The sequence below is a fragment of the Leucoraja erinacea genome, chromosome 30 (genome assembly GCF_028641065.1).
Source record: "Leucoraja erinacea ecotype New England chromosome 30, Leri_hhj_1, whole genome shotgun sequence".
NCBI lineage: Eukaryota > Metazoa > Chordata > Chondrichthyes > Rajiformes > Rajidae > Leucoraja > Leucoraja erinaceus.
Genome location: NC_073406.1, coordinates 15,162,687 through 15,190,170, shown reverse-complemented (window position 1 = coordinate 15,190,170; position 27,484 = coordinate 15,162,687). Strand labels below are relative to the sequence as shown.

Here is a 27,484-nt window from a genome sequence, read left to right as displayed (position 1 = left end):
CTTCAGCACAGACATTGTGGGCCAAAGGGCCCGTTCCTATGCTGTACTGTCCTATGTTCTATGTACTATGTTCTAATCTAGGGATAATGGCTGGTAGTCAAGCATTTCTAGCCTTTTGCACATTAGGTTTTCATTGTAAGGAATCTTTACTTGAACAATTTTTACTTGCATTTACTCTGTTCATCTCACCTGTGAAGGCATTGATTCAGGCAGGGTCAAGGCACCACAATACTTGAGCTGGCTGCCTTGTGTGCTTGTGTGCTTGTGTGTGTGTGTGTGTGTGTGTGTGTGTGTGTGTGCGTGTGTGTGTGTGTGTGTGTGTGTGTGTGCTTGTGCGTGGCGGGGTGTGTGTGTGAGTTTTTGTGTGCATATGTGTGCATGTGTGTGCGCGTGTGTGCATGTGTGCGTGTGTGCGTGTTGAGACAATGAGTGTCAACATTGTTTACTAGCACGGAAGCACAGTTGAAACTTTCAATCCAGCGTTACAGGTTGTCCCAGGTAACAAATAGGTTCTCTTTTTGCAGACAATTTTAAGGCAGAAAGTACACAAAAATCATTTGATATCATTACAAAAATATATACAATCGCATTTTTCAATTTAATTAGATCACAGGAATATGTTCGTACGTGGATGCACGCATAATCTGGTGCTCATAACCCAGGGACAGACTATACTTACCAGTAGATGCCAGTGATAAAAAATCAGTAGCTGTTCCCTTGGGATCAGACTCTGGCTCGGGGACTGGTGCCATTTGTTCAAAGCTATTGAGAGGACCGAGATTAGCAAGCTAAACCATGGGCTAGATCTGGGCACCTTGGTCTGCACAGCCCAGTGTACATCAGATACATCTTGAAAGCTCATGATCATTTCCACCAAGCAGTAGGTGGATCCCAGCACCGCATCTCAAAATACTTTGCACGCCGATCATAGTTGTTGCATTCAAGTGGAGTTTGTCCATGTTCGCTGCACGGTCGATGTTCCCTCTCCATCCACCTCAGGCTGGTCTTGCGGTGCGCTTTAATGAAGCATCTCCACGATCCACCTCAGACTCATCCCCTGTGGTAAGCTGGACGTTATTGTCAGCTCCTGACGTCAGATGCCAAATGGAAGACGCCGGTGAACCCGTGCAGTGAATCTGGTGGATTCTCTGCAGCTGCACTATATGACTGTTGCGTATGGCGCTGAGGTAGAATGAAGGAGATGACAACATGAAGAAAGACTGGCTTTATTCCACAAAGTATTTTTGATTGAAACCATCCAAACACAGAGACATTTTCGGTTGATTGTCGGATACTGATAAATATTCTTCTATTTTACTGGACTTCACAATGCTCACATTGTCAAGTCTGGGACCAATTTGCTGATTGTTCTGGGGGAGTTGCTGCTACGCTGTAGGATTAAAGATTGGTAATTGGTAATAAAGGTGGCTCCTGGTATGAAAGAACTGGCCAATTTCCTGGGTAAAGTCGCAACTTCTTAAGCTGGTTCTCCCGAAGGAGTTTGCTTCTCTTTGGGCCTTGCCTTTATCTCGGGTGGTCTTGCTGTCATCTTACTGATGTGGGCTGGTTGGAAGGCATTATTGATCATGAAGGTATTGCCCTGCAGTCTAGGGTAATGCTGTGAGTTGATGAGAGGGGTTTTAGTGCATAGAGGTTTTAGTTGTCCGGCACATGCCATTGGTTTAAATGATTCCAAATCTTTGCTGGCTCTGAGCTGGTCCTGAGTATGTGCAGAGGCTTCAGTTTGATAGCTGGTTGTGACGGTGCAGACGCTGGGATTGAGATGGATGGCTGGTAGCTTGTTGTAGGAGAGCAGAGACATTGTGCTCCGCAGTACCTTTGCTGGAGCGGCCACGGAGTCTGACGAAGGAGGCAGCTTCCTCATGGGCTTGTTTATAGCTTGTTTCATGAAACACAGGGGCTGCTTGAGGCCAGCGGGGGACGGGTTTCTTTCTGCGCCTCCCCGCAAGGCCCTCGGAAGCCTTCCCTGACGACTACCGTTGAACAACAGGACAAACTCTTTCTGCGACTGGAGGGGCACGACATCCAATCCTCTGCTGGATTTCCTGAATATCTCAACCACTAACTCTGAAAGTTAAGAGAAGGATGTTATTGAGTACGGCGGTGCGACTACCCACAAAAGCAATATCACTCGGCTTGGCAAACGATCAACGTCACTGCAGCAGAATGTTCATTCTTACCTAGTGCTTCGTAGACCACTTCAGGGATGACTACTCTGAGAACGGCACAGTGTCTCTGGAGAGATGGGTTCGCATTCACCTCCAACAACCACACCTGGAAAACATCAAAGGCAGAGTTGCTGACTGCTGACTGACCTCCCACCTTTCACCGATGTGGGGTCAGTTAGCAACATGTCCACCTCTTGAGGGAAAGATAGTCTTTTAAGGTGGAGATTTATAGGTTCTTGATTCGGAAGAGTGTCAAAGGTTATCGGGAGAAAGCAGGAGAATCGGGTTGAGAGATAAAAATAGATCAGCCATGTTTGAATGGCGGAGTGGACCCGATGGGCTGAATGGCCTCATTCTGTTTGCTTTGTCTTATGATAGAAATGAACAGAAGACGTTTTGGGTCAGGTCCCTTTAATCAGACTGGTGGGTCCCGATCTGAAATATTGTCTGTCCATTTCTACCACAGATGCTGCCTAACCGATTGAGTTTCTCCAGCACTTTGTGTTCTGCTCAAGATTCCAGCATTTCTTGTGTCTCCATTGGTTAGTTATCGATCAATTATTGGCCAGTTATTGATCTGTTATTGATCAGGCATTGGTTAGTTATCTATCAGTTATTGATCAGGTATTGGTTAGTTATCCATCAGTTATTGGTCACGCATTGGTTGGATATCCATCTGATTTCTCTTCCCTTTGCCATTGGCCTGTTTGGAATTTCAGACAACTTGTTTTATCGCGTGGAAGTGAATTCAATTTTTTTCAAACTCATTTCTTATAAATCTCCTGATTGGCTTGAAACAATTGAATCCCAATCTTTTAAAAATGAAAAGCTCTCTGATCCCAACTCCAAGTGATTTAACAAGCTCTCAACTATGAGTACTCTCAGGTAGAGGGACAACACATTCCACCAGAGGATAGAAACAAAGAACTTCAGACACTGGTTTACAAAAGTAACTCAGCAGGCCAGCCAGCACACGCGTAGAACATGGATAGGTGACGTTTCGGCTCCCAACAAAAAAACGTCATCTAACCACTTCTCCAGAGATGCTGCCTGACCCGCTGAGATACTCCAGCGTTTTGTATCTTTTAATATTCCACCAGAGGGCACCATTTCCCCACCCATCGCATGACAATGTGTGAGCTCTACACCAGGGCCACCAGCCAATCTGGGACAGATATGAGCTGATGAGGTTGGGAACTCCTTTCCCCCCCCCCAAAATAAACTTTATTCAGAATAATAAAAATATATATACAAACCAAGAACAGTGCAAAACTCTTCTGCCATTCTGCACTAGTCTGAAGAAGGACCGAAACGTCACCCATTCCTTCTCTCCAGAGATGCTGCCTGTTCCGCTGAGTTACTCCAGCATTTTGTGTCTCACCGGTTTAAAACAGCATCTGCAGTTCCTTCCTATCCCTATACTAAGCGCCCTTGCCACTCATGTTATCTCCCTGGGATGATATCCTTCCCTTGTTTGAACGGCGTCTCCACCATACCTCGCCTGCCATTGACCTGCTGTGGAAGGACCCTAGACTGTGGACCTCCCCCCACAGAGTCTTGGCGTGACTGCATTGAGCTTTAGTACGTCCCTCAGCACGTACTCCTGCAGTCCGCGGCGGCAACATTCTCTGATGGATACCACTCTTACGGGCAGGCCAAAGGTCACATTCACCCAGTTGATGATGTTCCAGCATTCCAGCAGCACTTACCATCAAGGGAACGTCAAGTGCCGAAATCAGCTGGTCCAGTGTTATGGAGCTGTTCTGGATAAACTGTGACACTATTCTCCAGACTCTCTTTGCAATTCCACACTCTGTGAGGAGGTGCGTAACTCTCACCGTAACAGCCGTCCCTGTTTCTCTTCTGCAAGTGGTGATTTAAAGTCATTTTGCGTTACATGAGATTTGTGTACATCTTACTGGAGCAGAGAAGGCACCGGGGAAGTGTGGAGATGGAGCTGCCAACAGATGTCAGGTTGTTGAACCAACCCAACACATAATCCAATCACTGCACGAACATTCATAATGAGCCAAAGCTGATAACAGAAACGAGAGTGAAACAAGAACAGGAATTACCTTGAAGTTGTAATCAATGATAAAGTCGCAGCCCAGTAGGTCGAAGTAGCCCAGTTTGCATTCCAATTTCCCCTTGGCAGCAGAGAAACACTGCATGATGATTTGCTGCATTCTCTTCTGCAAGGAAGGTGTAAAGATTTAAATAACATTGAATCTTTTTTTCCCCATTCGGGCTATGAGTCTCGTCTCCAAGGGAGAACGCTCACATACAAACATTTTCTCTGCCTGTCACCTCCCTCCCAATCCAATCTCCTTCCTGGATTTGCTATCCCAGAGTCAAAGTATCAAAGAATGAATATAGATGGAAGGAGACCATTGAACCCAACATGTCTATGTCTGCTTTCTATCAGAGCAACGCACTACTTTTACTATTCCGGCCCATTTTAATCTTCTAACCTTCTGACCTTTCCTTCAGCATTTATAGTCATAGTCATACAGTGTGGAAACAGGCCCATCGGTCCAACTTGCCCACACCGACCAATATGTCCCATCTATACTAGACCCATCTACTTCTCTTTGGCCCATTTCCCTCGAAAACTTTCCTATCTATGTACCCGTCTTAATGTTTCTTAAACGTTGTGATAGTACTTGACTCATCTATGTCCTCTGGCAGCTCGTTCCATACACCCACCACCCTTTGTGTAAAAAAGTTACCCCTCAGGTTCCTATTAAATCTTTCATCCCCTTTAACTTAAAACTATGTCCTCAGGTTCTCGATTCCCCTACTCTGGGCAAGAGACTCTGTGCATCTACCCAATCTATTCCTCTCACGATTTTGTGCACCTCTTGACTTTGATCACCATCATCCTCCTGCGCTGCAAGGAATAGAGTCCTAGCCTGCTCAACCACTCCCGATAGCTCAGACCCTTGAGTACTGATTTATTGATTTAATTCCCACTTCACGGGTTACAGTGGAACCTTGTTAGGTAAAGCTGCAGTTGAGACAGTCAGAGGTTGTACGGTTAATTCTCAATCCAAAAATTTGCTCTTAATACAGGCTGACATTTCTGGAGCAGTGATGAGGGAGTGCCACAGTGCCAGAGGAGGTGTCGATGGACCTGGCATCAGATTTAGGGTCTGGCTGCTCTTTGTGGGGAACATAAAGTATCTCAATAGTCATCCCAGGACAGAGGTCTGATATGCTGCAAGTGTTGCAGAAAAGCAAAGGGGTTTTGGCCAATAATCACTCCCAGAACAATTAACCTGGCCTGTTTTACATTCTTGTTCATAGGAGCCTGATATGTGAAAATTAATTATGCCATTTCCTTCAAAGCATTGAAAAATACCTCGTTGTCTGGAACGTACCTTGGTACATCCAGAGGTTGCAGAAGATGCTATAGAAATGCACATCTGTCTGGAGAGAAATTGCTAATTCGCATGTCGCAGTCTCAGAGGTCAGTCAGGGAGAGCCTGACCCTCACATGGCATAGTTGCTGATTGTCCAGTTTATAATCTATTCCACATGGTTAAAGAAGATGCGGGGGAGGGCACTCTCTGTTGTTATACAACAGAGAATGCCCTATCTGGTGTATCCTATTCTTAGGATGCAATGCCTGGAGCAGTGGTGGAGGCAGATATGATAGTGACATTAAAAGGCCTTTAGATGGGAACATGGATATGCAGGGAATGCAGGGATGTGGATCACGTGCAGGTAGAGAAGATTAGTTTAATTGGGCATCATGTCCAGCACAGAAATTGTGGGCCGAATGGCCTTTTCTTGCACTGTCCTGTTCTATGTTTTATGTTGTATGGGTATGACACAGTAGGTCTTGGTGAGCAGCTCACCGATGCTCAGAGAGAGAAGGACAAGGATATCTCAGGGTCACCTCACTCAGGTCCAATAACTCTGGACCCCAAACTACCTTTGCCCCAATTCTTTAGTTTTTTAGTTTAGAGATACTGCTTGGAAACAGGCCCTTCGTGCCACTGAGTCCATGCTGACCATTGATCATCCGTCCACACTAGTTCTATGTTATCCGACTTTCACATCCACTCCCTACACACTAGGGGCAATTTTACAATGAAACTAATTATTCTAGTTTGGTCAATCATTAACTCTGGTTAATGGTTCCATCGGACCAGTTTTTAAACCAGCACGGGGCCACTTCTCACTGCCAGTTCAGATGCCACAAGGATGGCATGGAGGCACGGTGGTTGAGTTGCTGTCCCACAACGCCAGAGACCTGGGTTCGATCCTGACTACGGGTGCTGTCCGTGCGGAGTTTGAACGTTCTCCCTGTGACCGCATGGGTTTTCTCCGGATGCTCCGGTTTCCTCCCACATTCCAAAGACGTGCAGGTTTTTAGGTTAATTGGTATAGGATAGAACTAGGGTCCGTGTGGCCGTTGGTCGGCACAGACTCGGTGGGCCGAAGGGCCTGTTTCCAAACTGTATCACTAAACTAAACTAAGCAAAACTAAAAAATGGCGGCTCTTGCAGGAAAGCTCAGTGTTTGTAGGAAGAGAATCATCTCTGTAAAGCACCAGCAAGGGACCACACACACTTACTGCAAAGACAGTGAAGACCCAGTTCTTCGGTAGACACCTTGCTTCCATGTAGTTCTCATTGATGTAGGTGTTCAGGTGTTCCATGGACCAGACTGTGTCCTCCTTCATCTCACTGTACCTGGAATGCTTTTTCTGGATGGACTGTGGATAGGAAAGTTTCAAAGCTGCAATTAGTCACAGAGTCATGGTGAAACATATCCACATCTCTCAAAGACTGGGGAGAGAGGCTGATGGGATACACCCCTTCTGGTAAACACAAGGTTAACTGTTACAGCATTTTAGGCCTGTGGATGTGCTAAAAGTGGTTGAGGGATTGAGGGGGAGAAACAGTGAGGTAGAAAACATGGAGTGGGGATCTAGGGGAGAGATTAGATCTGGCGGGGAGGAGTGGCACTGTGGCGCAGCGGTAGAGTTGCTGCCTCACAGCGCCACAGACCAAGGTTCGATCCTGACTGCGGGTGCTGTCCGTAGGGAGTTTGCACGCTCTCCCTGTGACAGCGTGGGTTTTCTCCAGGTGTCCAGTTTTCTTCCACACTCCAAGGACGTAAAAGTTTGTAGGTTAATTGGATGGGGTGAAAAAATTGTCCCCATTGTGTAGGATAGTGCTAGTGCTAGTATACGGGGTGATCGCTGGTCGGCGTGGACTCGGTGAGCCGAAGGGCTTGATTCCATGCTGTATCTCTAAAGTCTAAGGTCTAAAGCAGGGTAGACTTGATCTGACGACAGGGTTTGCTTGCCTTCGACAAGGCTAAGATGGGCTTTTCTCATTGATGGAACAGCCTCTCTCCATCCCACAGCTTGGTTGATCAAGCCCTGGGAAACAAATGTTGGTGCATTGACTCTAAAGCTGCTGCCTTATGCCCCTGTCCCACTTAGGAAACCTGAACGGAAACCTCTGGAGACTTTGCGCCCCAGCCAAGGTTTCCGTGCAGTTCCCGGAGGTTGCAGGTGGTTGCCGGAGGTTGCAGGTAGTGGAAGCAGGTAGGGTGACTGACAAAAACCTCCGGGAACTGCACGGAAACCTTGGGCGGGGCGCTAAGTCTCCAGAGGTTTCCGTTCAGGTTTCCTAAGTGGGACAGGGGCATTACAGCACTGGGTTGGATACTGACCACGGGTGCTGTCTATACGTAGTACGTGCATTCTCCCTGTGACTTGCGTGGGTTTTCTCTGGGAGCTCCGGTTTCCTTCCACATTCCAAAGATGTACAGGTTTGTAGGTTAATTGGCTTTGATAAAAATTGTAAATTGTTCCTAACGTGTAGGATAATGCTAGTGTATGGGGATCGCTGGTTGGTACGGGGCTCAGTGGGCCAGTTTTTACGCTGTATCTCTAAACTACGACTAAACAAAACTAAACTAAAGCTGCTGCCTCACATCACCAGAAACCCAGGTTCGATCCTGACGTCGGGTGCTGTCGGCGTGGAATTTGCATGTGGCTGCGCGACTCACTGTTGTAGCGGCCCCTACAGCCTGTCTGTCCTTTTAATTTTTTGTCTAGTTAAATGTAGTTGTTTGTGTTTTTTAAATAGTTTTTTTAACTGTGTATATGCGGGGGACGGGGGGAGGGAAGGGGGGGGGGGAACATTTTTAAACTCTCTTCCCTGTACGTGAGACCCAAACTTTTTCCTGTCTGGTCTCCGTTGTCGTTGGGGCCTAGCGCCGTGGAGCGGTCTCCAGCCTGAACGACCTGGAGGCTCCAGTCACGGAGCCTGCAGAGCTGCGGACTTACCACCGTGGGGCTGGCCGGCATCGGAGCGTGGGGAGCGGTGGTGACTCGCTGCTGCGGCCCAACCACGTAGCTCGGAGGCTCCAGCTGCAGCCGCAGGTCCGGCGGACTGTCGGGGTATCGGGAGCTCGCGGGTCCGGGTGGAGAGACCGCTTTCCGGAGCTCCCGCAACGCGACTTCCCTAGCCCGTGTCGCGGGGTTGGAACGACCCGGAGCGGGGCCGTTCATCGCCCGGCGCGGCTTCATGGCCGTGGGACATTACAGCGCCCGCCGGGGGCTCCAACTATGTGACATTTAGACTGGGAGCAGGGCCGTACATCGCCCGGCGCGGCCTAAAATGGCCGTGGAACGTATCATCGCCCCCCTGGGGCTTCGACATCGGGACAGAAATGGAGAACAGGGGAGAGAAAAGACTTTGCCTTCCATCCAGTGGGATCACTGTGATGGATGTTTTTGTAAATTGAATTGTGTGTATGTCTGTAGGATATTGTCTTTGTTTGTATGGCTGTGGAAAAGGAGTTTCGATTGAGCCTCACTGAGGTTCAAATGACATGTAATAAAATATTGAATTGAATGTAATCCCTGGGACCATGTGGTTTCCTCCAGGAGCTCGGTTTTCTCACACGTCCCAAAGACGTGCGCGTTTGTAGGTTAATCGGTCTCTGTAAAGTTGCACATAATGTGTAGGGAGTGGATGAGATACTGGGATAACATAGAATTAGTATGAACGGGTGATAGATGTTCGGTCTGGACTCGGTAGACTGAAGGGCCTTTTTCCATGGCTGTATCTCTAAACTAAATTGAACCTGATTGTTTTCAAATGGATCAAATGGCTCTTTCAAAACATTTCTAACACAAGGCAATGGGTACTTCCGAGTTAAATTATTTTCATTGAAAATGCACCTGTGATGCACTTTTGGACAGTTTACAAATTGAAGTTGTTCCTGACATCTCGGATCTAAATCTGTTTCTTTCAGTCCTGGTGAACATTTGCTTCTCTCAACTCAATTCTCTGTGTTTTTGTAAGTTCATAAGTTATAGGAGCGGAATTTGGCCATTCGGCCCATCAAGTCTACCCTGCCATTCAATCATGACTGATCTATATTTTCAAGAATTTCATAAATCTAAACATCCCGAAGATTCACCACCTTGCTGGTGGGTCTCAGCTCTCCAGAGATGACTAATGATGACTGGTGTTTTATTTGATTGTAGGTATGCAGTATTGGGGAATATATCTCTGCATGAATGGGTGATCTAGTTAAACCAGGCTTGGTGAAACCTTCTGCAGCATTTTGCCTTCATTGGCTTCATGCACAGGACAAAGAATGAGTTTCTAGCCGGTGTATGGAGATGCAGGCCAAGCATCACACATGCATTGTACAAAGGTACTGAATGACCAACATGTTTGAGCAAAGCGTTAGGGTCAGATAGGCAATGTAGACACAACAAATTGCACATGCTGGAAATTTGCATGGAACATGCAAATGCGGCACGGTGGCGCAGCGGTAGAGTTGCTGCCTTACAACGCCAGAGGCATGGGTTCAATCCTGACCACGGGTGCTGTCTGCATGGAGTTTGTACATTCTTCCCGTGACCACGATGGTTTTTCCTCCCACACTCCAAAGACGTCCAGGTTTGGAGGTCAATTGGCTTTGGTAACGATTGTAATATGTCCCTAGCGCGTAGGATAGAGCTAGTGTACGGGGATCGCTGGTCGGTGCGGACACGGTGGGCCGAATGGCCTGTTTCTAAGGTGTATCTCTAAAACTAAAACTAAAATAAAACACAGGATGGTAGAATAACTCAGCGGTGTGGAGGACATGGATAGGTGACGTTTTGTGTCGGGACCCTCCTTCAGACTGATTGTAGTGTTAAATGTTCGTCCCCAGTAAAGGGGTTGGTCATTCAGCACAGTTTCCCATCAACTGGGTCCTAATCCCCGTATTTGAAGGATTGAAATTCTGACCGGGTTACCTGTTCAGGTACAGCTTCTTTACAAACGCTGTAAACCATGAAGCATTACTTAATGTGTATGAAGGAACTGCAGATGCCGGTCTAAACCAAAGATGGACACAAAGTAACCTTGAATAAAATCTATACAAAGAGGACAATGAAAAGCATGGAGGCAGGGGACGGACGGGCAGGTTTGAAGAGGTTATTGACAAGAGAGGAGGTGGTATTATTAGCCCCTCTCTGGGGTAGCCGGGTAATTGACACCGCGCTAATGAACACCTGCCTTGGATGCAGCTGGGCGGCTCCAGTCTCACCTGCACAATCCCCTGTGCCTTGCGGAGACACACGCACACACTACAGCAGAGAAACAACAACCTCCTTTGGTTCCCTTGTACAGAGAGGATTTTTGATTTGTGCAGCAAAGTGGAACAGGTGATCCAATTCTACCACATTGGAGACCCTCGGACTGCCTTTGACCGGACTTGACTGCACTTTGTCCTGCACTAAACGTTATTCGTGTTATTCCCACGACCATGTATTTATGTACTGTGGATGGCCCGATTGTAATCATGTACTGTCTTTCCGCTGACTGGTTAGCACACAACAAAGGATGGTACACGTGACAGTAAATAAACGCAACCCAACATCGATCTTTGTATTTATTTCTATTATCTCTACGCAGTGAATTGACTTAATCTGGAATGGTGGGAGGCTTGAGGCAGGCGGTGTCTGGGTATCTCAGTGCCACTGGCCTTTTGACTTTAAATAAATTGAAGTTTGGGTTATTTGGACAGCTCGATCAAAGGGTCTTCCAGTGGGGGTGCAGCTCATTGTGGGAGTACACCACAGCTCCGAGATTAGAAGTGTTGCAGAACATGAAAGAGGTCGGGCCTGTCTGCAGCCTCCTCACAACTCACAATATTACATGTGTTCCCCTCGCCCAGTTTGCTGAAACACACCATGTACGGCTGAGACCCAGGCATGAATCCCTGCACTATTCCACTCGTCACAGCCTGCAGCTCAACCCACTCCCTCTCTCCTCCTTGTCTCATCAATTCTCAGTCTATGCCAACATATTATTCCCAGTCCTATGTGCCTTCATGTTGCAGCCAGGCCTCTTGTGTGGGACTTTACCCAGGGTTTCTGAATGTCCAGACCAACCCACTGGTTCCCCCTCAAGTACTGACCAGTCAGTCACCTGCTCAAAGTCAGAAAGACAAGGAACAGTAGAAACTGGTTTACTAAAAAAGACACCATGTGCTGGATTAGCTCAGGGGGTCAGGCAGTATCATTGAAAAGGTGTGTAAGAAGGAACTGCAGATGCTGGTTTAAACCGAAGATAGACACAAAATGCTGGAGTAACAGCGGGACAGTCAGCATTTCTAGAGAGAAGTGATGGGTGACGTTTCGGGTCGAGATCCTTCTTCAGACTGGTTTGGGATAAGGGGAAAACGAGAGATATGGACGGTGATATGTGAAGAGATAAAGAACCCCCAAATCACACTTCCTTCTCATTTTCACCTTAAAACACTGCTAACAATTTCCTTTATTATCGTTACTTTTTTGTATAACTTTTATTCATTGTTCTTTATCTCTCCACACCATCTATTTCTCTCGTTTCCCTTATCCCTAACCAGTCTGAAAAAGGGTCTTGACCTGAAACATCACCCATTCCTTCTCTCCAGAGATGCTGCCTGTCCCGCTAAGTTATAAGTTACTCCAGCTTCTTGTGCCTATCTCTGATAAGGTCTCTGGATAAGATATATCTAAGGTCCCAACACGAAATGTCACCTATCCATGTTCTCCAGAGATGCCGCCTGACCCGCTGAGTTACTCCAGCACTTTGTGCTTTTTTTACCTGTTCAAAGACTGAGTTCATTTGTCAAATTCAACATTCCCCCCATGGTTCTCTGCTTCCTTTGTCCACGCCCCTTAATATTTTTTATCTGTCATTTTATCAATACATTGTATTGCAAGATTTATATACTGTGTAGGAAGGAACTGCAGATGCTGGTTAACACTGGTGAAACACAAAATGCTGGAATAACACAGCGGGTCAGGCAGCAGCTGTGGAGAAAAGGAATAGGTAACGTTTCGGGTCCAGACCCTTCTGCAGACTGAGGCAGATGGACAGTCTCAAGAAGGGACCCGACCAGAAAGGTCACCCGTCCATATTCTCCAGAGATGCTGCCTGACCCGTTGAGCTACTCCAGCATTTTGTATCAATCTAAGATTTACATATTTTTACTTGATACATTTTAACACTCACCAGGGGAAATGCCCGATGATATTTTCCATTTGCTCCACTTACCTGGTTGGTCAGGTGACTTGTCAGATCATCGGAGTAGGGGTCGTATTTGTTACAGGACAACTTCACGTAACCGTGACAGAAGAAGACCATGTAGGGGGAGGTGCAGGCGATCAGGAAGTAGGAGCGGATATCAAACTTCCGCCCTTCCAGCAGCAGAGGTCTCTTCACGTACCTGTTTGGTGAGCAGAAGAATGGTTTCAGTAGAATTCCTGGAATGCAAGAACGATCCATCATCTATCTCCACAGCTCCCGCGAATCCCACCTTCAGCTTTAGGGACAGCTAGCGGAGCTGCTGCCTCAGAACGCTAGAGACCTGGCTTCAATCCTGACCTCGGGTGCTATCTGTGCAGAAGTTGCACCTTCTCCCTGTGACCGTGTGGGTTTTCCTCCAACATCCCCAAAGAAGTGCGGGTTTGTAAGCTAATTGGCCTCTGAAAATTGCCCCGAGTGTGTAGGGAGTGGACGTGAAAGGGGGTTAACGCAGAACTAGTGTGAACAGACGATCGATGGTCCTTGTGGGCTCAACGGGTCGAAGGGCCTGTTCCCATGCTGTATCTCTGAACTAAACTAAACTCATGTGTCAGCCTTGTTTCGGGCACAAAGCACCCTTTGCTGAAGCACACGGAGCCCACGATTCTCTACAGGGACAGTGACTCGGAGCAGGATTAGGCAGCCCGACCCCTCAATCCTGCCACACCATTCACTATGAGCATGGCTGGCCTCAACCTCCCCTCTGCACCAGTTCCCCGCAACCCTCAATTCCTCAATCTTTTAAATATTTATCTCTCTCCTGAAGGTGCAGCCTTCTCACCCCCAGGGTCAGAGAGTTCCAGAGGTTCACCACTTTCTCAGAAATGAAGTTTCTCCGCATCTCAGTTTTAAATGACCTGCTACTTATCATGTAATTCTGCCCCATGGTTGAGAGTGTCTCACTATTCAGGCCCCCTTTAGATGTTAGTTGCATGAGGTTACCCCTCACTACAAGTCATGAGTTATGTCAAGCGTATTTTTATTGCCGTATGCTCGGAAACAGAACAATGAAATTCTTACTTACAGCAGCACAAGAGATATGTAAACAGCCCTCAATCCCATCGAGTCCGGGTGATATCAAACCCTCACCTACACCCTTGACTCAATTTACTGTGGCAAATTAACCAACCACCCTACAAGTCTTTGAGAAGTGGGAGAAAATTGGAGCACCCAGGGGGGAAACACACGTAGTCTCTGAGAACGTGTAAACCCCACACACTGAGAACCAGAGCTCAGGATATGCCTGGGTTTTTGCCGTTGTGAGGCATCGGCTCTTCTTTCTGCATCACCAGGCTGACCAACCTTATCTAAGGAAAGAAGTTCTTGCAATGGACGGAGAACAGGATAGGTTAATTGGTTCATGGGATTACAACACTGATGCATTGGGGAGATATTGGAATCACTGGTTGACTTGCTAGAAGAATGAGGGAGCCTCAAGAGACTGCTCAAGCTGCAATCTGTAGCCAAAAAAGGAGAGCTGAAGGAGGAACTCAACTGGTCAGGCAGCATCTGTGGAGGAAATAGACAGTTGACGTTTTGGGTTGAGACCCTTCAACTAGCTAAGAATGAGAGGGGAGTTCTTTGCAACAGCAAACAGATTTGGAGAGTTTCAATGCAGGAAGGATGTTTGAGAGAATGGGAGTGCCAAGCATCCCATATCTGTGCCTCGGATATGGGGGAGGGTCATTTAGAGCTGAGATGAAGATAAAACAGCAACTGGAGTGGAACTGGTTCTGTGCACAGTTCTGGTCTGAAGGAATTGACTGCAGTGGGGAGCAGGTGAGCAGCTTCATCAAGTTGATGCTGGGCTGCAGAATGATGGTGATGACAAGAGAGCGAGGGGTAGGTTGGATCGAAAGGCAGCTGAGGGAACAATTACCTGAACACAAGCACCATGAGACTGGATGAACAGGAAGGATGAATGGTTCTTGGAAGAGAAATCCGCTACTCGGAGACATGGATTCGGGATAATTGTTAGAGGATTAAACGCGAGTTGGAGGTACAGGATCAGCCATGTTTTAATAAAAGATGGAGTGGGTAGGGCAGGTGGGAATGAATGATAGCCCTCTCCAGCTTCTGTCTCCTATGTTCACTCAGTGATGGTGGGTCTGGAGCTCGTAAACATTCATCACATGCCGAGAGGAGGAAAGAGCCCTGATCTGCAGGGTACCGGTCTAATTTCTGGGGAATGGTAGGAACTAAAATGGTTCAATGTTTGCCTAACGTGGATAATATTGGACTGAATGGCCTGCATCTGGCTGGAACCTGATTGTAAACATGTACAGCCTTTCTGCTGACTGGATAGCACACAACAAAAAGCTGTTAACCATATCGTTACACGTGACAATAAACTAAACTAAACCATGAGAAACTCTTTCTAGAGACAGAACGGTTAGTAATTCAAGGACACGGATTTCAGGAGGTTGTCAAGGGAACCCGCATTGACTCAAGCAAACATGGCCGCCAATAGGAGCACAGTAATTGGTGTCCAGTTCATCAATCGGCCTACAGCAGTTGGATATTCAGCAGGTAATTTGTTTTAAAGTTAGCTAATACATGAATATTGGCCATAAAATGGAGAACTAATCTGCTGAGCTTTGAAATCTCTTCACAAGACCCTTTGTGCTCTGTGAGAAAGGGTTGATGTCCATTTGTTTGGTTTACTAAGTTTAGAGATACAGCATGGTGTTTAAACAGGCCCTTCATCCCACCGAGCCCATGCTGACCATCGGCCCCTGGTTCTGTGTATTCCCACTTTTGCATCTACTCGCCACACTCTCGGAGTAACTTATAGTGGTCAACTGACCTACGAACCTGATGTGGGAAGGAATTGGAGCACCCGGAGAAAACCCATGTGGTCACAGAGAGAACGTGCAAACTCCACACAGACAGCACCCGAGGTCAGGATCGAACTCTGTCTCCGGAGCTGTGAGGCGGCGGCTCCAGCTGCTGCACAACTCTGCCACCACAAACTCTGAAGGTTGCTATATCTGACCTGCAATGCACCTCAGTATTTCCCCGAGGCCTAGCTCTCGAAGGCCCAGCTCTTGAAGCTGGGACCTCTGAACCTAGATATGGGCGCACGCCAAAGTCGGGCTGCTGCACCGAGGCTGCAAACCAAAGTAACGGCAAAGATTTAATTTGACGCATTCCAACAACTCTGGCCACAAACGCTGCTGTTTGCACTCTGTGAGATTGTCCCAACTACCTTTGCACAATTCTGTTGAAGGGTAGGCTACTGTAGGTCGTCTTGCTGTGACCATTCTGCTCCAAGCTTTCCACCTTCTTACGAAAGTCCAACAAGTCAGCCTGACTCTTCAGAAGGAAGATTCCTCGACCCAGGTTTGATCCGCCAGGTTTCGAAATCCAAATGGATGCATCTGTGTTCATAGAAACAAGGTTAACAAGCCTTCAGCAGAAGAAAGCAATGCCTCCCCAAGAGGGTAAAACAGTTCATTGCCTCAATCTTGTTTTGTTTCTTTCTTCCCTCAGGTCACCGTGAGGCAGGGTGAGAGGGCAGGCAACGCCAACAGTCCAATCCCACTGACTTCCCAGTCCCATGGGAGGACTGCCTGCAATGGCGGTTTGAGAGATTATGATGCAGCGGGTAGGAATGGGAGAAACTAGAATGGCCCCTTTAATGCTGCAGTTTGCAGGACAGCAAATTGTAATATGTCTAATTGCTAATTAAAACAGAAAAAAATAAAGCAGCAGCTGCAATGCAGGAGCTATAATGCAGCAACTCTAACATAGCCACTATAATGCAGTAAAGGTAATGCAGCAACTAACGCAGTGACTGCAGTATATAACAGGAGCGGTAATGCAACAGTTGTAACGCAGTTATAATTTCAGATATTTATATCAGGTCACCCCTCTGCCTCCTTTTGTCCAGGAAAAAAACACACCTATACCATCTAGTCTCTCCCCATAATGAAAGTCCACTCCAGGCATCACCCTGGTGAATCCCCTCTGCACCATCCCAGCGCACCCACATCCTTCATAAAGTGTGGGGACCAGAACTGTTCACAATACTATAAGTGCGGCCTAACCAATGTGTAATAATGTGTGGGAAAGAACTGCAGATGCTGGTTTAAATCGAAGGTAGACGCAAAATGCTGGAGGAACTCAGCGGTACATGCAGCATCTCCAGAGAGAAGGAATGGGTGACGTTTCGGGTTGTGACCCGTCTTCAGACTGATGAGAAGGGTCTCGACCCGAAACGTCATCCATTCCTTCTCTCCAGAAATGCTGCCTGGTCCCGCTGAGTTACCCCAGCATTTTGTGTCTACCAATGTTGCAACACAACCACACAGCCCCTATATTCTACACATCGATCTATGACGCAGCATTTTCCAAGGTCATGCAGAAAGAATACCTCCCATAATTTCAAAGAAAGCCAAACGTTCACTTTTCACATCCATGCGATATGTTTCAGGAAAAAAATCTTCCATCTTCAAGATCCTAGAAACAAATTAATTTGTGTTTACATATTCTGTATGTCTCAACGCACTCTACAGTATAACTACCGGCCGATTCTATGGAGGTGTTTGTGATGGATCCTGAAAGCGGGTGAAACTGTGTGCTGGGTGAGAGTTTGTGGCCAAAGTGCACTGAGAGGATTAACAAAGGCGGAGTGAATGGAAGGAACCAGCAAAACAATTAGGGTGGCTCTGAGGAGAAATCTTTGCCAGGACACCTGGACAGGGGTGGTGAAGAAGTTGTTAGGCACACTTGCCTTTATCGCTGAAGAAGCTGACTACAGGACTTAGGACATCACGATACAAGGTCAGGATTGAACAAAGGCCACGAGAGCTGTGAAGCAGTGGTTCTAACAGTTGCACCACTGCGCTGCTGCATCTGCCCGTGAGAGATCTGTGGGACATGTTTTACACATGGAGGATGGTGGTTATCTTGTACGAGCTGCTAGAAGAGGTGGTGGAGGCAGATACGATTACAATGTTGAAAAGGCATTTGGATGGGTTCTTGGATAGGAAAAGAGTAGAGGGATGCAGTGGGGGTCGAATGCAGAGAAATGGGATAAATGGGATCAAAATCATAGTCATAATGTGCCTGGGTTTCAGCACCTGAGTTACAGAGAAACTTAGGTCTTTATTCTTTGGAGCACAAAAGGTGAAGGGGGGACTTGATAGAGGTCTTTAAATTGATGAGAGGGATAGACAGAGTTGACGTGGATAAGCTTTTTCCATTGAGAGTAGGGAAGATTCAAACAAGAGGACATGATTTGAGAATTAAGGGAGAAGTTTAGGGGTAACATGAGGGGGAACTTCTTTACTCAGAGAGTGCTAGCTGTGTGGAATGAGCTTCCAATGGAAGTGGTGGAGGCAGGTTCGATTTTATCATTTAAAAATAAATTGGATAGGTATATGGACGGGAAAGGAATGGAGGGTTATGGTCTGAGTGCAGGTAGATGGGACTAGGTGAGAGTAAGTGTTCGGCGCGGACTAGAAGGGCCGAGATGGCCTGTTTCCGTGCTGTAATTGTTATATGTTATATAAGTGATAGGAGCAGAATTAGGCCATTCGGCCCATCGTCTACTCCATTCAATCATAGCTGTTCTGTCTCTCCCCCCCAACCCCATTCTCCCCATAAACCCCGGACACCCGTACTGACCAAGAATCTATCTATCGCTGCCTTAAAAACATCTATTGAGTTAGCCTCCACAGCCTACTGTGGCAAAGAATTCCAGATTCACCATTCACTGACTAAAGAAAGTCCTCCTCATCTCCTTCTTAAGGGAATGTCCTTTAATTCAGAGGCTTTGACCTCTAGTTCTATACTCTCTCACACTAGTAGAAACATCCTCCCCATATCCACTCTATCCAAGCCTTTCCAACTCATGGTCGGCATGGATGAGCTGTGTTCATGGGCCCATTTCTGTGCTGTGTGAAATTGTTGATGCCTTCAGTCAGACTCCAATGTACTGATATTGAGGACTAATATCCACAACTGTCTCCAAATTAATAGGAAAGGTTTGGAGAGATCTGGTCCAAATCTGTGCAGGTGGGTTTAGTGTAGATGGGGCATCTTGGTTGGAATGGGTTAAGTTGGTGCAAAGGGCTGTACATGACATTATCTGACCACAACTATAACCGAAAATCATGTTGGCTCTTTGAAACAAATATTCAGTCAGTTTTGTCCCCATTCTACACCCCTATTTGTAGAGGCTTCCAGAGACTCAGCAGGTCACGTCTGATGTGGTTTCTGCAGCTTTCCCCAATTGTACAACACCCTTCGCCATCTCCTTGAAGGACCTCATTTTACAGGCATCATGTTCTCAACCTCTCTGAACTCCATCTCCCCACACTACACGGGATTCTTTCAGCGATAAGCTTTTGACAACAGTTGATGCAAGGTTCAACATTTTCCGCCACTTATAACATAGAAACATAGAAACATAGAAATTAGGTGCAGGAGTAGGCCATTCGGCCCTTCGAGCCTGCACCGCCATTCAATATGAACATGGCTGATCATCCAACTCAGTATCACGTACCTGCCTTCTCTCCATACCCTCTGATCCCCTTGGCCACAGGCCCCACATCTAACTCCCTCTTAAATATAGCCAATGAACTGGCCTCAACTACCCTCTGCGGCAGAGAGTTCCAGAGATCGCCACTCTCTGTGTGAAAAAAAGTTCTCCTCATCTCGGTTTTAAAGGATTTCCCCCTTATCCTTAAGCTGTGACCCCTTGTCCTGGACTTCCCCAACATTGGGAACAATCTTCCTGCATCAAGCCTGTCCAATCCCTTAAGAATTTTGTAAGTTTCTATAAGATCCCCTCTCAATCTCCTAAATTCTAGAGAGTATAAACCAAGTCTATCCAGTCTTTCTTCATAAGACAGTCCTGACATCCCAGGAATCAGTCTGGTGAACCTTCTCTGCACTCCCTCTATGGCAATAATGTCCTTCCTCAGATTTGGAGACCAAAACTGCACGCAATAACATCTCCCTTATAACATCACGGTCAGATGGGTGACCATGTTCCCACTCAATGTTGTTGTTATGAAAAGCTAGAGGGAAGAGTTCACTCACTTTGGGTGCACAATGGATCCATATTTGGCTACAGCCTGCTGGTAGCCCTTTAGGATGGAACAGAGGCCAACTTTGGTGGTCAATAGCCTGTTGTTTGGGATTTGGTTTAAAAGCTGCTTACCTATCAGAGCATCAAAAGCAATACATATTCATCATCAGAGGAAGAAAATAAAATGTAAAGTTTTTAGAGATAATAAACATGTACCAGCCTTAAAACTACTAGGCTTAAGTCTCAGGTGATAGACACAAAATGCTGGAGTAACTCAGCGGGACAGGCAGCATCTCTGGAGAGAAGGATTGGGTGAATTTTCGGGACAAGATCCTTTTTCAGACTGATCTGAAGAAGGGTCTCGACCCGATAAGTCACCCATTCCTCCTCTCCAGAGATGTTGCCTGTCCCGCTGAGTTACTCCAGCATTTTGTGTCTATTTTCGGTTTAAACCAGCATCTGCAGGTCTTTCCTACACATAAGGTATCAGGAGGCTCTCTTAATGTATATACTGTAAACAGGTCAGACAGTGTATAAGGACTGACATCTCTTTTGTATGCAATGGTTCGGGTGTCTCCCTGACTCCCTGCTTCTTCATTTAAGGGGGCATGGATGCCACCAGGAATGCCAACATTTATTGCCTAGCCCTAATTTCCCCTGCTTTTGAGAAGATCATAAATTGGTAGATCGGAATAGACATTGCTTGGCTGTGTAAGGACAGTAGATTTCCTCTTTGGTGAGCAATGTGGTTTTACATGACACAAACAGCTGGTGTAACTCAGCATAGTTACTCAAATACCCCAGCACACGTGTGTATTAACTGGCATCTGTAGTTCCATGTGTCTACGTGGGTTTTTATGACATTGTGATTATTTCACAGAGACTGTCCCTGCTTATTTTTAAGCATTGATGTGTATTATTTCTCCTACATTAGGTTTTGTATTTAGGAATCTGGATCTGCCTGTCAGTCAGGAAATGTAAACATTCCATCACACCACAAACCTTCTCTACAATGAACTGGTTTCTGTGTGATATGCCAGTATATCAGGAACTTCCTGAAATCCAATGCATGAATGTCTGGCAGCAAACTGGCTGGCAGAGCTTGAAAAATGTTTATTTTTAGGATTGCAGCAGTGAAACAGGCCTTTCAGCCCATCAAGTCTATGCTGACCATTGAACATCCGTTCACAGTAGTTCTTTGTCACCAACTTCCCACACACCAGGGGCGATTTACAGGGATCGATTAACCCACAGACCTGCACGTCTTTGGGATGTGGGAGGAAACCGGAGCACCCGGAGGAAACCCACACAGTTATAGGGAGAAGGTGCAAACTCCACACAGATAGCACCAAAGATCTGGGTCAAACTCAGGTTTCTGGCATGGTGAGGCAGTAGCTCTACCAGCTGTGTCACCTCTCTTTGTAAAATGACTGCTGATTGCAAACAAAGACCAGAGGCCCAAAATCTCATGGTGATATAAAGAGACATGCGAGGGGGTCACTTGCTTGATCTCCAGTGGGGTTGGCTGCTCCTGGTTCAGAGTTACGAAGGAGCATTTAGTTTAATTTAGTTTAGAGATATAGCATGGAAACAGGCCCTTCGGCCCACCGAGTCCACACCGACCAGCAATCCCTGCACATTAACACTATCTGACACACACTAGGGCCAATTTTACATTTATACCAAGCCAATTTACCTACAAATCCACTGTACGTCTTTGGAGCGTGGGAGGAAACCCAAAATCTTGGAGAAAACCCACACAGGTCACAGGGAGAACGTACAAACTCTGTACAGATATTGTCAGGATCGAACCCGGGTCTCTGGCGTTGTAAGGCAGCAACTACAGTATTGTGCCACCCAGACAAACAGACAAGACTGTGTTCACCCTGATATGATCTGCCCAGATGTCTACTGGAATCCATGCAGTTAGATTTCAGATGATAATTAATAGACAGAAGGAAGGGTAATCTTTGCTCACGTCTAAACTGCAGCCAGAGGGACACAAGCAAGACATGCACAGGCCGAGAGCTCACAGGGCCAGGCATTCACTCTCTTCAGACAAGGCAACAATTAGAAAAGTTAGAAATAAATCACTTTCATGTAAAACCATAGTTTATAAGGACAATATACGATGCATCTTATCAATGGGAGAAGAATAAGGAAGCGAAAGAAAGGAGGACAAATCTTCATTCTTAGATATCACTGGAGTTGGACAGCAGAGCGTTCTCCTCTCGTAGTGAAACTAAACATTCAACCACGGCAGAGAGCTGAGATTGAGGTTGTCTTATGTTACAATTTACCTCATCTCCTCTATTACATCCATTACTTAGATAGCCCTTTACCTTCTTGGAAGCTTTGGAAGTTGGCCGCCACATTAATTTCACTCCATTTAAAAAAGTAGTCACATCTGGTATTATCACTGATCCGCTTCCAACCCTGGTCCTCACAAAAGCCGACAACTCTGTATTAAATAGAACGAAGGAAATCTTAACATGCAAGATGGTGAGCGCACCAAATGATAGCACTTCCCTTACGCTCCTTACCATGGGATCAACACTGTCTGAGGTCATGTTCACCAACTGCTCGATAAAGCTGATGTTACACAAGGTCACACACACATGAAAAATATGGTTCAATTTTAGATGCAGCGCCCTGACTCCATTTTATGGCCTCATCTGTCTAGAACCTGTGAACCATTTGCCAGATTCAACTAGCCTCTTGCTAACTAAAATTTCTAATTTCTAATGTCTTAGTGCTTGGAAATCTCATCCCCGCTGCATCCATGCATAATGTCTTTCCTTAAATAAAATGTGTAGAATTGGATAGCAATATTTGGACACTTAGAGTGGGTGGTATTGTAGATAATGATTGTTAAAAAATTGCAGCAGGATCTGGATCGGTTGAGCAGGTGGGCTGAGGAATGGTTGATGGAATTGAATACGGAGAAGTGCGAGGTGTTGCATTTTGGGCAGTCGAACAAGGGCAGGGCTGACACAGTGAATGGCAGGCCTTCGGGGAATGTTGAGGGATCTAGGAGTGCAGGTACATGGTTCCTTGAAAGTGGCATCACAGGTCGATAGGGTGGTCAAGAAAGCTTTCGGCACATTGGCCATCATCAGTCAGAATACCTTCTGAACCTTCTGAATTTTGTAGTCAGCAGGGCAGTACTCTGCATATCGACAACTTGGACAATTTTACATTTTAATCAAGCCAATTAACCTACAAGCCTGTACGTCTTTGGAGTGTGGGAGGAAACCGAAGATCTCTGAGAAAACCCACGCAGATCACGGGGAGAACGTACAAACTCCATACGGACAGCACCCGTGGTCGGGATCGAACCCAGGTCTCTGGCGCTGCATTTTGCTGTAAGGCAGCAAATCTACCGCTGCGCCACCGTGACCGCTCCGGTGAGTATAGATGTTGGGAGGACGTTACAGTTGTTCAAGAGAGTGGTGAGGCCACATATATTGTGTTCAATTGTGGTCATCATGTTATAAGATAGATGTCAAGCTGGAAAGGGTGCAGGGAAGATTTACAAGCATGTCGCCAGGGATGGAATGACTTAGCTATGGGTTTATTTTCGGGAGGCGGCTGAGAATGGACTTGATGGAGATGAACTATTGGTCTATTGGTTAGAACTAATAGGATCAAGCTGAGGCTGGCAAATTGGATCAAAGAATGGCTTGATAACAATAGGCTTTCCTAATTGGAAGTCTGTGACCAGTGGTATATGCAATGATTGGTGATGGGGCCTTTACTCTTTTTGATGTCCTAACTTGATGTGAATGCAGGAAGTATGATTAGTGAGTTTGTGAATGAAATGAAAATCTGTGGTATTGTAGATAGGGAGCTACTTTCCACTCCGACAAATAGCAGTCTCCATACTCAGGATACATTGCACCAGAATTCGTATCATGAATTGCAACCGGTCTTTTCGATTGGAAAAATGTAGGTGAAATGTTTTTCAGGAATGTACCCCTTTTAACCCGTTCGCTGCCAAGTTTATTTTCCCACTATTGGCCATGGCCCGAGTGTACTCAGGGGTGGCACTGAACAGGTTAAATCCAAGGAATCAGTGGTGGTGCACTGTCCATGAAAGACACGGCAATAACTGAGAACCGGTGATGAAGTCCACCTTTATACCTACAGGTCAGTCCCATTTGTTCCTGAGACATAGAAGACGGGCTTGTCATCCTCCTTCCTGGGTTTGAGCACCTTGGGACTCACGACACCTTTCCCCTGCTGAAGAATAATCCCATTGCGAAGCTTTATGTTTTCAGTCTTATTTTGCTGTGCATCTGTTCCTGCAGTGAAGGATTGGGAGAGGGGGGGTGGGGGTCAGGGTAGGAGTTGGGAACAAATCACAACACAGAATATTTTCAGAAACATCACAATCACAGTCATAGAGTCATACACGGGCCCTTCACCTTTTTCTGAGAACATTGAGAAGGACTGGTCTCCCCCAACAGCCGCTGACAACCTTCTACCGCTGCACCACAGAGAGCATACTATCGTATGGCATCTCTGTGTGGTATCTCAGCTGCACGGAGGCGGAGAGGAGAGCTCTTCAGCGCGTCGTCCACAGAGCGCAGAAGATCATTGGGACACCGCTACCAGCCTTGGAGGGCATCTACCACACACGGTGCCTCAGGAAGGCCGTCAGCAGTCACAAAGACTCCTCACACCCTTGTAATGGACTGTTCGAACTACTTCCTTCTGGCAGATGTTACAAGGCCTTCTACGCCCGCACCTCCAGACTCAGGAACAGCTTCTTTCCCAGAGCTATAGCAGCTCTGAACCGGCCCTGCTGAGTGCCCCCCACCCCCATGGACTCTCTCCCTCGGATGGTCACGTCGCACAGACACATCTGCACTTTAGTCTGTTTTGACTATTTTACTGTTGTAATGTTCTTTGTACAAACCATGTTCTCGGGGTATCTAAACCTAAATTCTAGTAGTTACTTAAGTTTTGATGTCAGATGGAAGCTGCATACCCAAATCTCGTTGCACTTGTGTGCAATGACAATAAATTTATTATTATTATTATTATTATTATTATTATTATTATTATTATTAAAGTTCATATCACCATTTGTGCTTGTCCACACTAATCCCATTAGATCCATAGCCTTCTATACTTTGCTTATTCAAGTGCCTGTCTAACAGTCCCTCAAACAGTGGACATATCTGATTCCATCACCGCTTCTGGTAGATAGTTCCAGATATCAATCAGTCTATGTCAAAAACATTTCCTTCAAATCATCTGTAAAATCAGTTTCCCTCTAACACCCTCCTCCAGCTGGCAGAACCCAGCCTCGTTCTCAATAACCTCCCTCCTGACACCTCTCACTAAAGCAGTCCATAGAAGGGTCCCAACCCAAAACATCATTTATCCCTGTTCTCCAGGGATGCTACCTGACCTGCTGAGTTACTCCAGCATTTTTTGTCTTTTTTTGTAAACCAACATCTGCAGTTCCTTGTGTCTCCCGTTCAAATCTCTTCCTCTCTCCTTAAACCTTGCTCCCTTGCTTTTTATAGCCGTACCATGGGATAGATTACATCTATCCTATTTCTGCCCTGTATAATTTTATACGCCTTTATTAAGTATCCCCTCAGCCTCCCTCACTGCAGCAAATTGTAAACCAATCTCCCCAATTTCTACCCATAGCTAAAGTCCTCCAATCTAGGCAAAATCCTGGTGAATCTCTGCCTTTGCAAACACATCCTTTCTGCAGTATGGTGACCAGAACACAATACTCCCAATGCAGTTTATCTGTAAAGTTACAACATAATGTCCCAACTTTTATATTCCTTGCCCTATGCAGTAAAACATATGAAATGCCTTCTTCACCACCCTGTCTGCCTGTGTTGACACTTACAGGAGACTATGCACTTATAACAATTACAGCACGGAAACAGGCCATCTCGGCCCTACAAGTCCGTGCCGAACAACTTTTTTTCCCCTTAGTCCCACCTGCCTGCACTCATACCATAACCCTCCATTCCCTTCTCATCCATATGCCTATGCAATTTATTTTTAAATGATACCAACGAACCTGCCTCCACCACTTCCACCGGAAGCTCATTCCACACCGCTACCACTCTCTGAGCAAAGAAGTTCCCCCTCATGTTACCCCTAAACTTCTGTCCCTTAATTCTGAAGTCATGTACTTGTACCTGAACCCAAAGGTCTCTGTTCATCGATATTCCTTAGTATATGTGCTCCCTATTTTGACCCCAAAATGCATTACCTTACACTCGTTGGGATTAAATTCTACCCGACAATGTCTCATCACCTCCTAAAATAATATAATTATATTGGTCAGACAGGATCTGCGCTTGACAAAGCCACATCCGCCATCTCTGATCAATTCCTCTCGTTCTGAGTAATCATTAATTCTCTCCCACTGAATGTGTTCCTGTGTCTTCCCTCTCATTGTCTTTAGGCTCACCGGGCTACAGTTGGCAAGCTTTGCCCTGCTGCCTTTCTTTAAAAAATGGGAACATTTGCTGTTGTTCAGTTATAATGTGTTATGAACCCGTATAGGTTCATCCCTGAGGGTACGATCTTTCAAATATTTACCGCTCTATGAGAGACAAACAAGTATTCTCTACCTGAATAAACAAGTTAATTCCCTCTCTTTTCTCTCTTTCTCGGTATTGATGTAAGGTCCCATTGACTCGCTTTCCACACTCGACTCTCCACCGAGTGTATACAGTGATTTCTGCTATCATTACAGTTTTTTTTTTAAGTTTAAAGTGTTGTAGTGTTGTAGTGTTGTTACTAGACTGTTGTATTCCAGAAGCACCAATGCATCGTCAAGCAGCAATGACGGGAGACGGAGGAAATGGTTTGTAATGGATTCATTACAGGACGCAAGATGAGAGGAGGTTTGGCGAAGACTGCTGGGGGAGGTTGAGGGAACCATTTGTCTCTGCACCAGTCACTGAAGAACATTACTTCTGCACACTCTCCCCTTTGGTTTGCTCTTCTCTCTTTCTCGATAACTGTCCAGAACCTCGATTCGAAACCTAGACTTTCCCACTGAGCGATTAGTTCATCGATTCAATCAGCTCCATGGATTGATGGTGCCATGGTTACAGACGGAGTAACCTTTGTGATGCAAGAAGCACGTGACTGGGGAAGGTAGTTCACAAGGAAGACACACGACAATTGGTGTGATGATTTACTAAGTACAGGTACACCACCCATTTCCCGGCAACTCATTGTATGATGCCTCCCTTTATCACGACAAATTTACGAGAGCGCACTTGAAAGTCCTGAAAATATGGCGCCTAGGCCGGGTGAGGCGGCTCATCTTGATCTCATTGGAACTTCCGCAGCCGATCGGCGGGAGGAGTTTGAGCCCTGTGCCCAGAGTTCTGGAAATCTGGCCCAGCTGGAGCCACAGATCCGTTCCCAAAGCCGACTTCCAAGGCAAACTTTGCGGGCTGGTATCTCAGCCCCCTGAGGCTGTCAACTCTGTTGGCCTGGCAAAATGGATAATCCAGCAAGGCTCTGGAACCACGGGTGCTGGAAAATCAGTGGTGGACCTGCATAACAATCTGCAATCGCTCTAAAGCCGTCCAGTGGCAGAACTTTATAAAAGCTGCTGACTCCAAAAAGGCAGCCAATATCATCAAAGTCCCACATCT

At 46.3% G+C, this 27,484-nt stretch overlaps 1 protein-coding gene across 2 annotated transcripts in view; it reads right to left on the bottom strand.

The window, feature by feature from the left end:
- Positions 1-420: 420 nt before the first annotated feature.
- LOC129711680 (protein polyglycylase TTLL10-like) overlaps positions 421-27,484 on the bottom strand; it is a 40,470-nt gene continuing 13,406 nt past the window's right edge. For both annotated transcript variants that reach the window (XM_055659506.1, XM_055659507.1), the window contains 10 exons: positions 23,977-24,133; positions 22,172-22,290; positions 19,841-19,961; positions 17,166-17,251; positions 15,999-16,170; positions 12,761-12,932; positions 6,772-6,912; positions 4,265-4,381; positions 2,202-2,295; positions 421-2,088 (listed from right to left, as the gene is read on the bottom strand). In XM_055659506.1, coding sequence (XP_055515481.1) covers positions 1,478-2,088; positions 2,202-2,295; positions 4,265-4,381; positions 6,772-6,912; positions 12,761-12,932; positions 15,999-16,170; positions 17,166-17,251; positions 19,841-19,961; positions 22,172-22,290; positions 23,977-24,133 — 1,790 coding nt within the window. In that variant the 3' untranslated portion in view covers positions 421-1,477. The remainder of the gene's footprint in view (positions 2,089-2,201; positions 2,296-4,264; positions 4,382-6,771; positions 6,913-12,760; positions 12,933-15,998; positions 16,171-17,165; positions 17,252-19,840; positions 19,962-22,171; positions 22,291-23,976; positions 24,134-27,484) is intronic.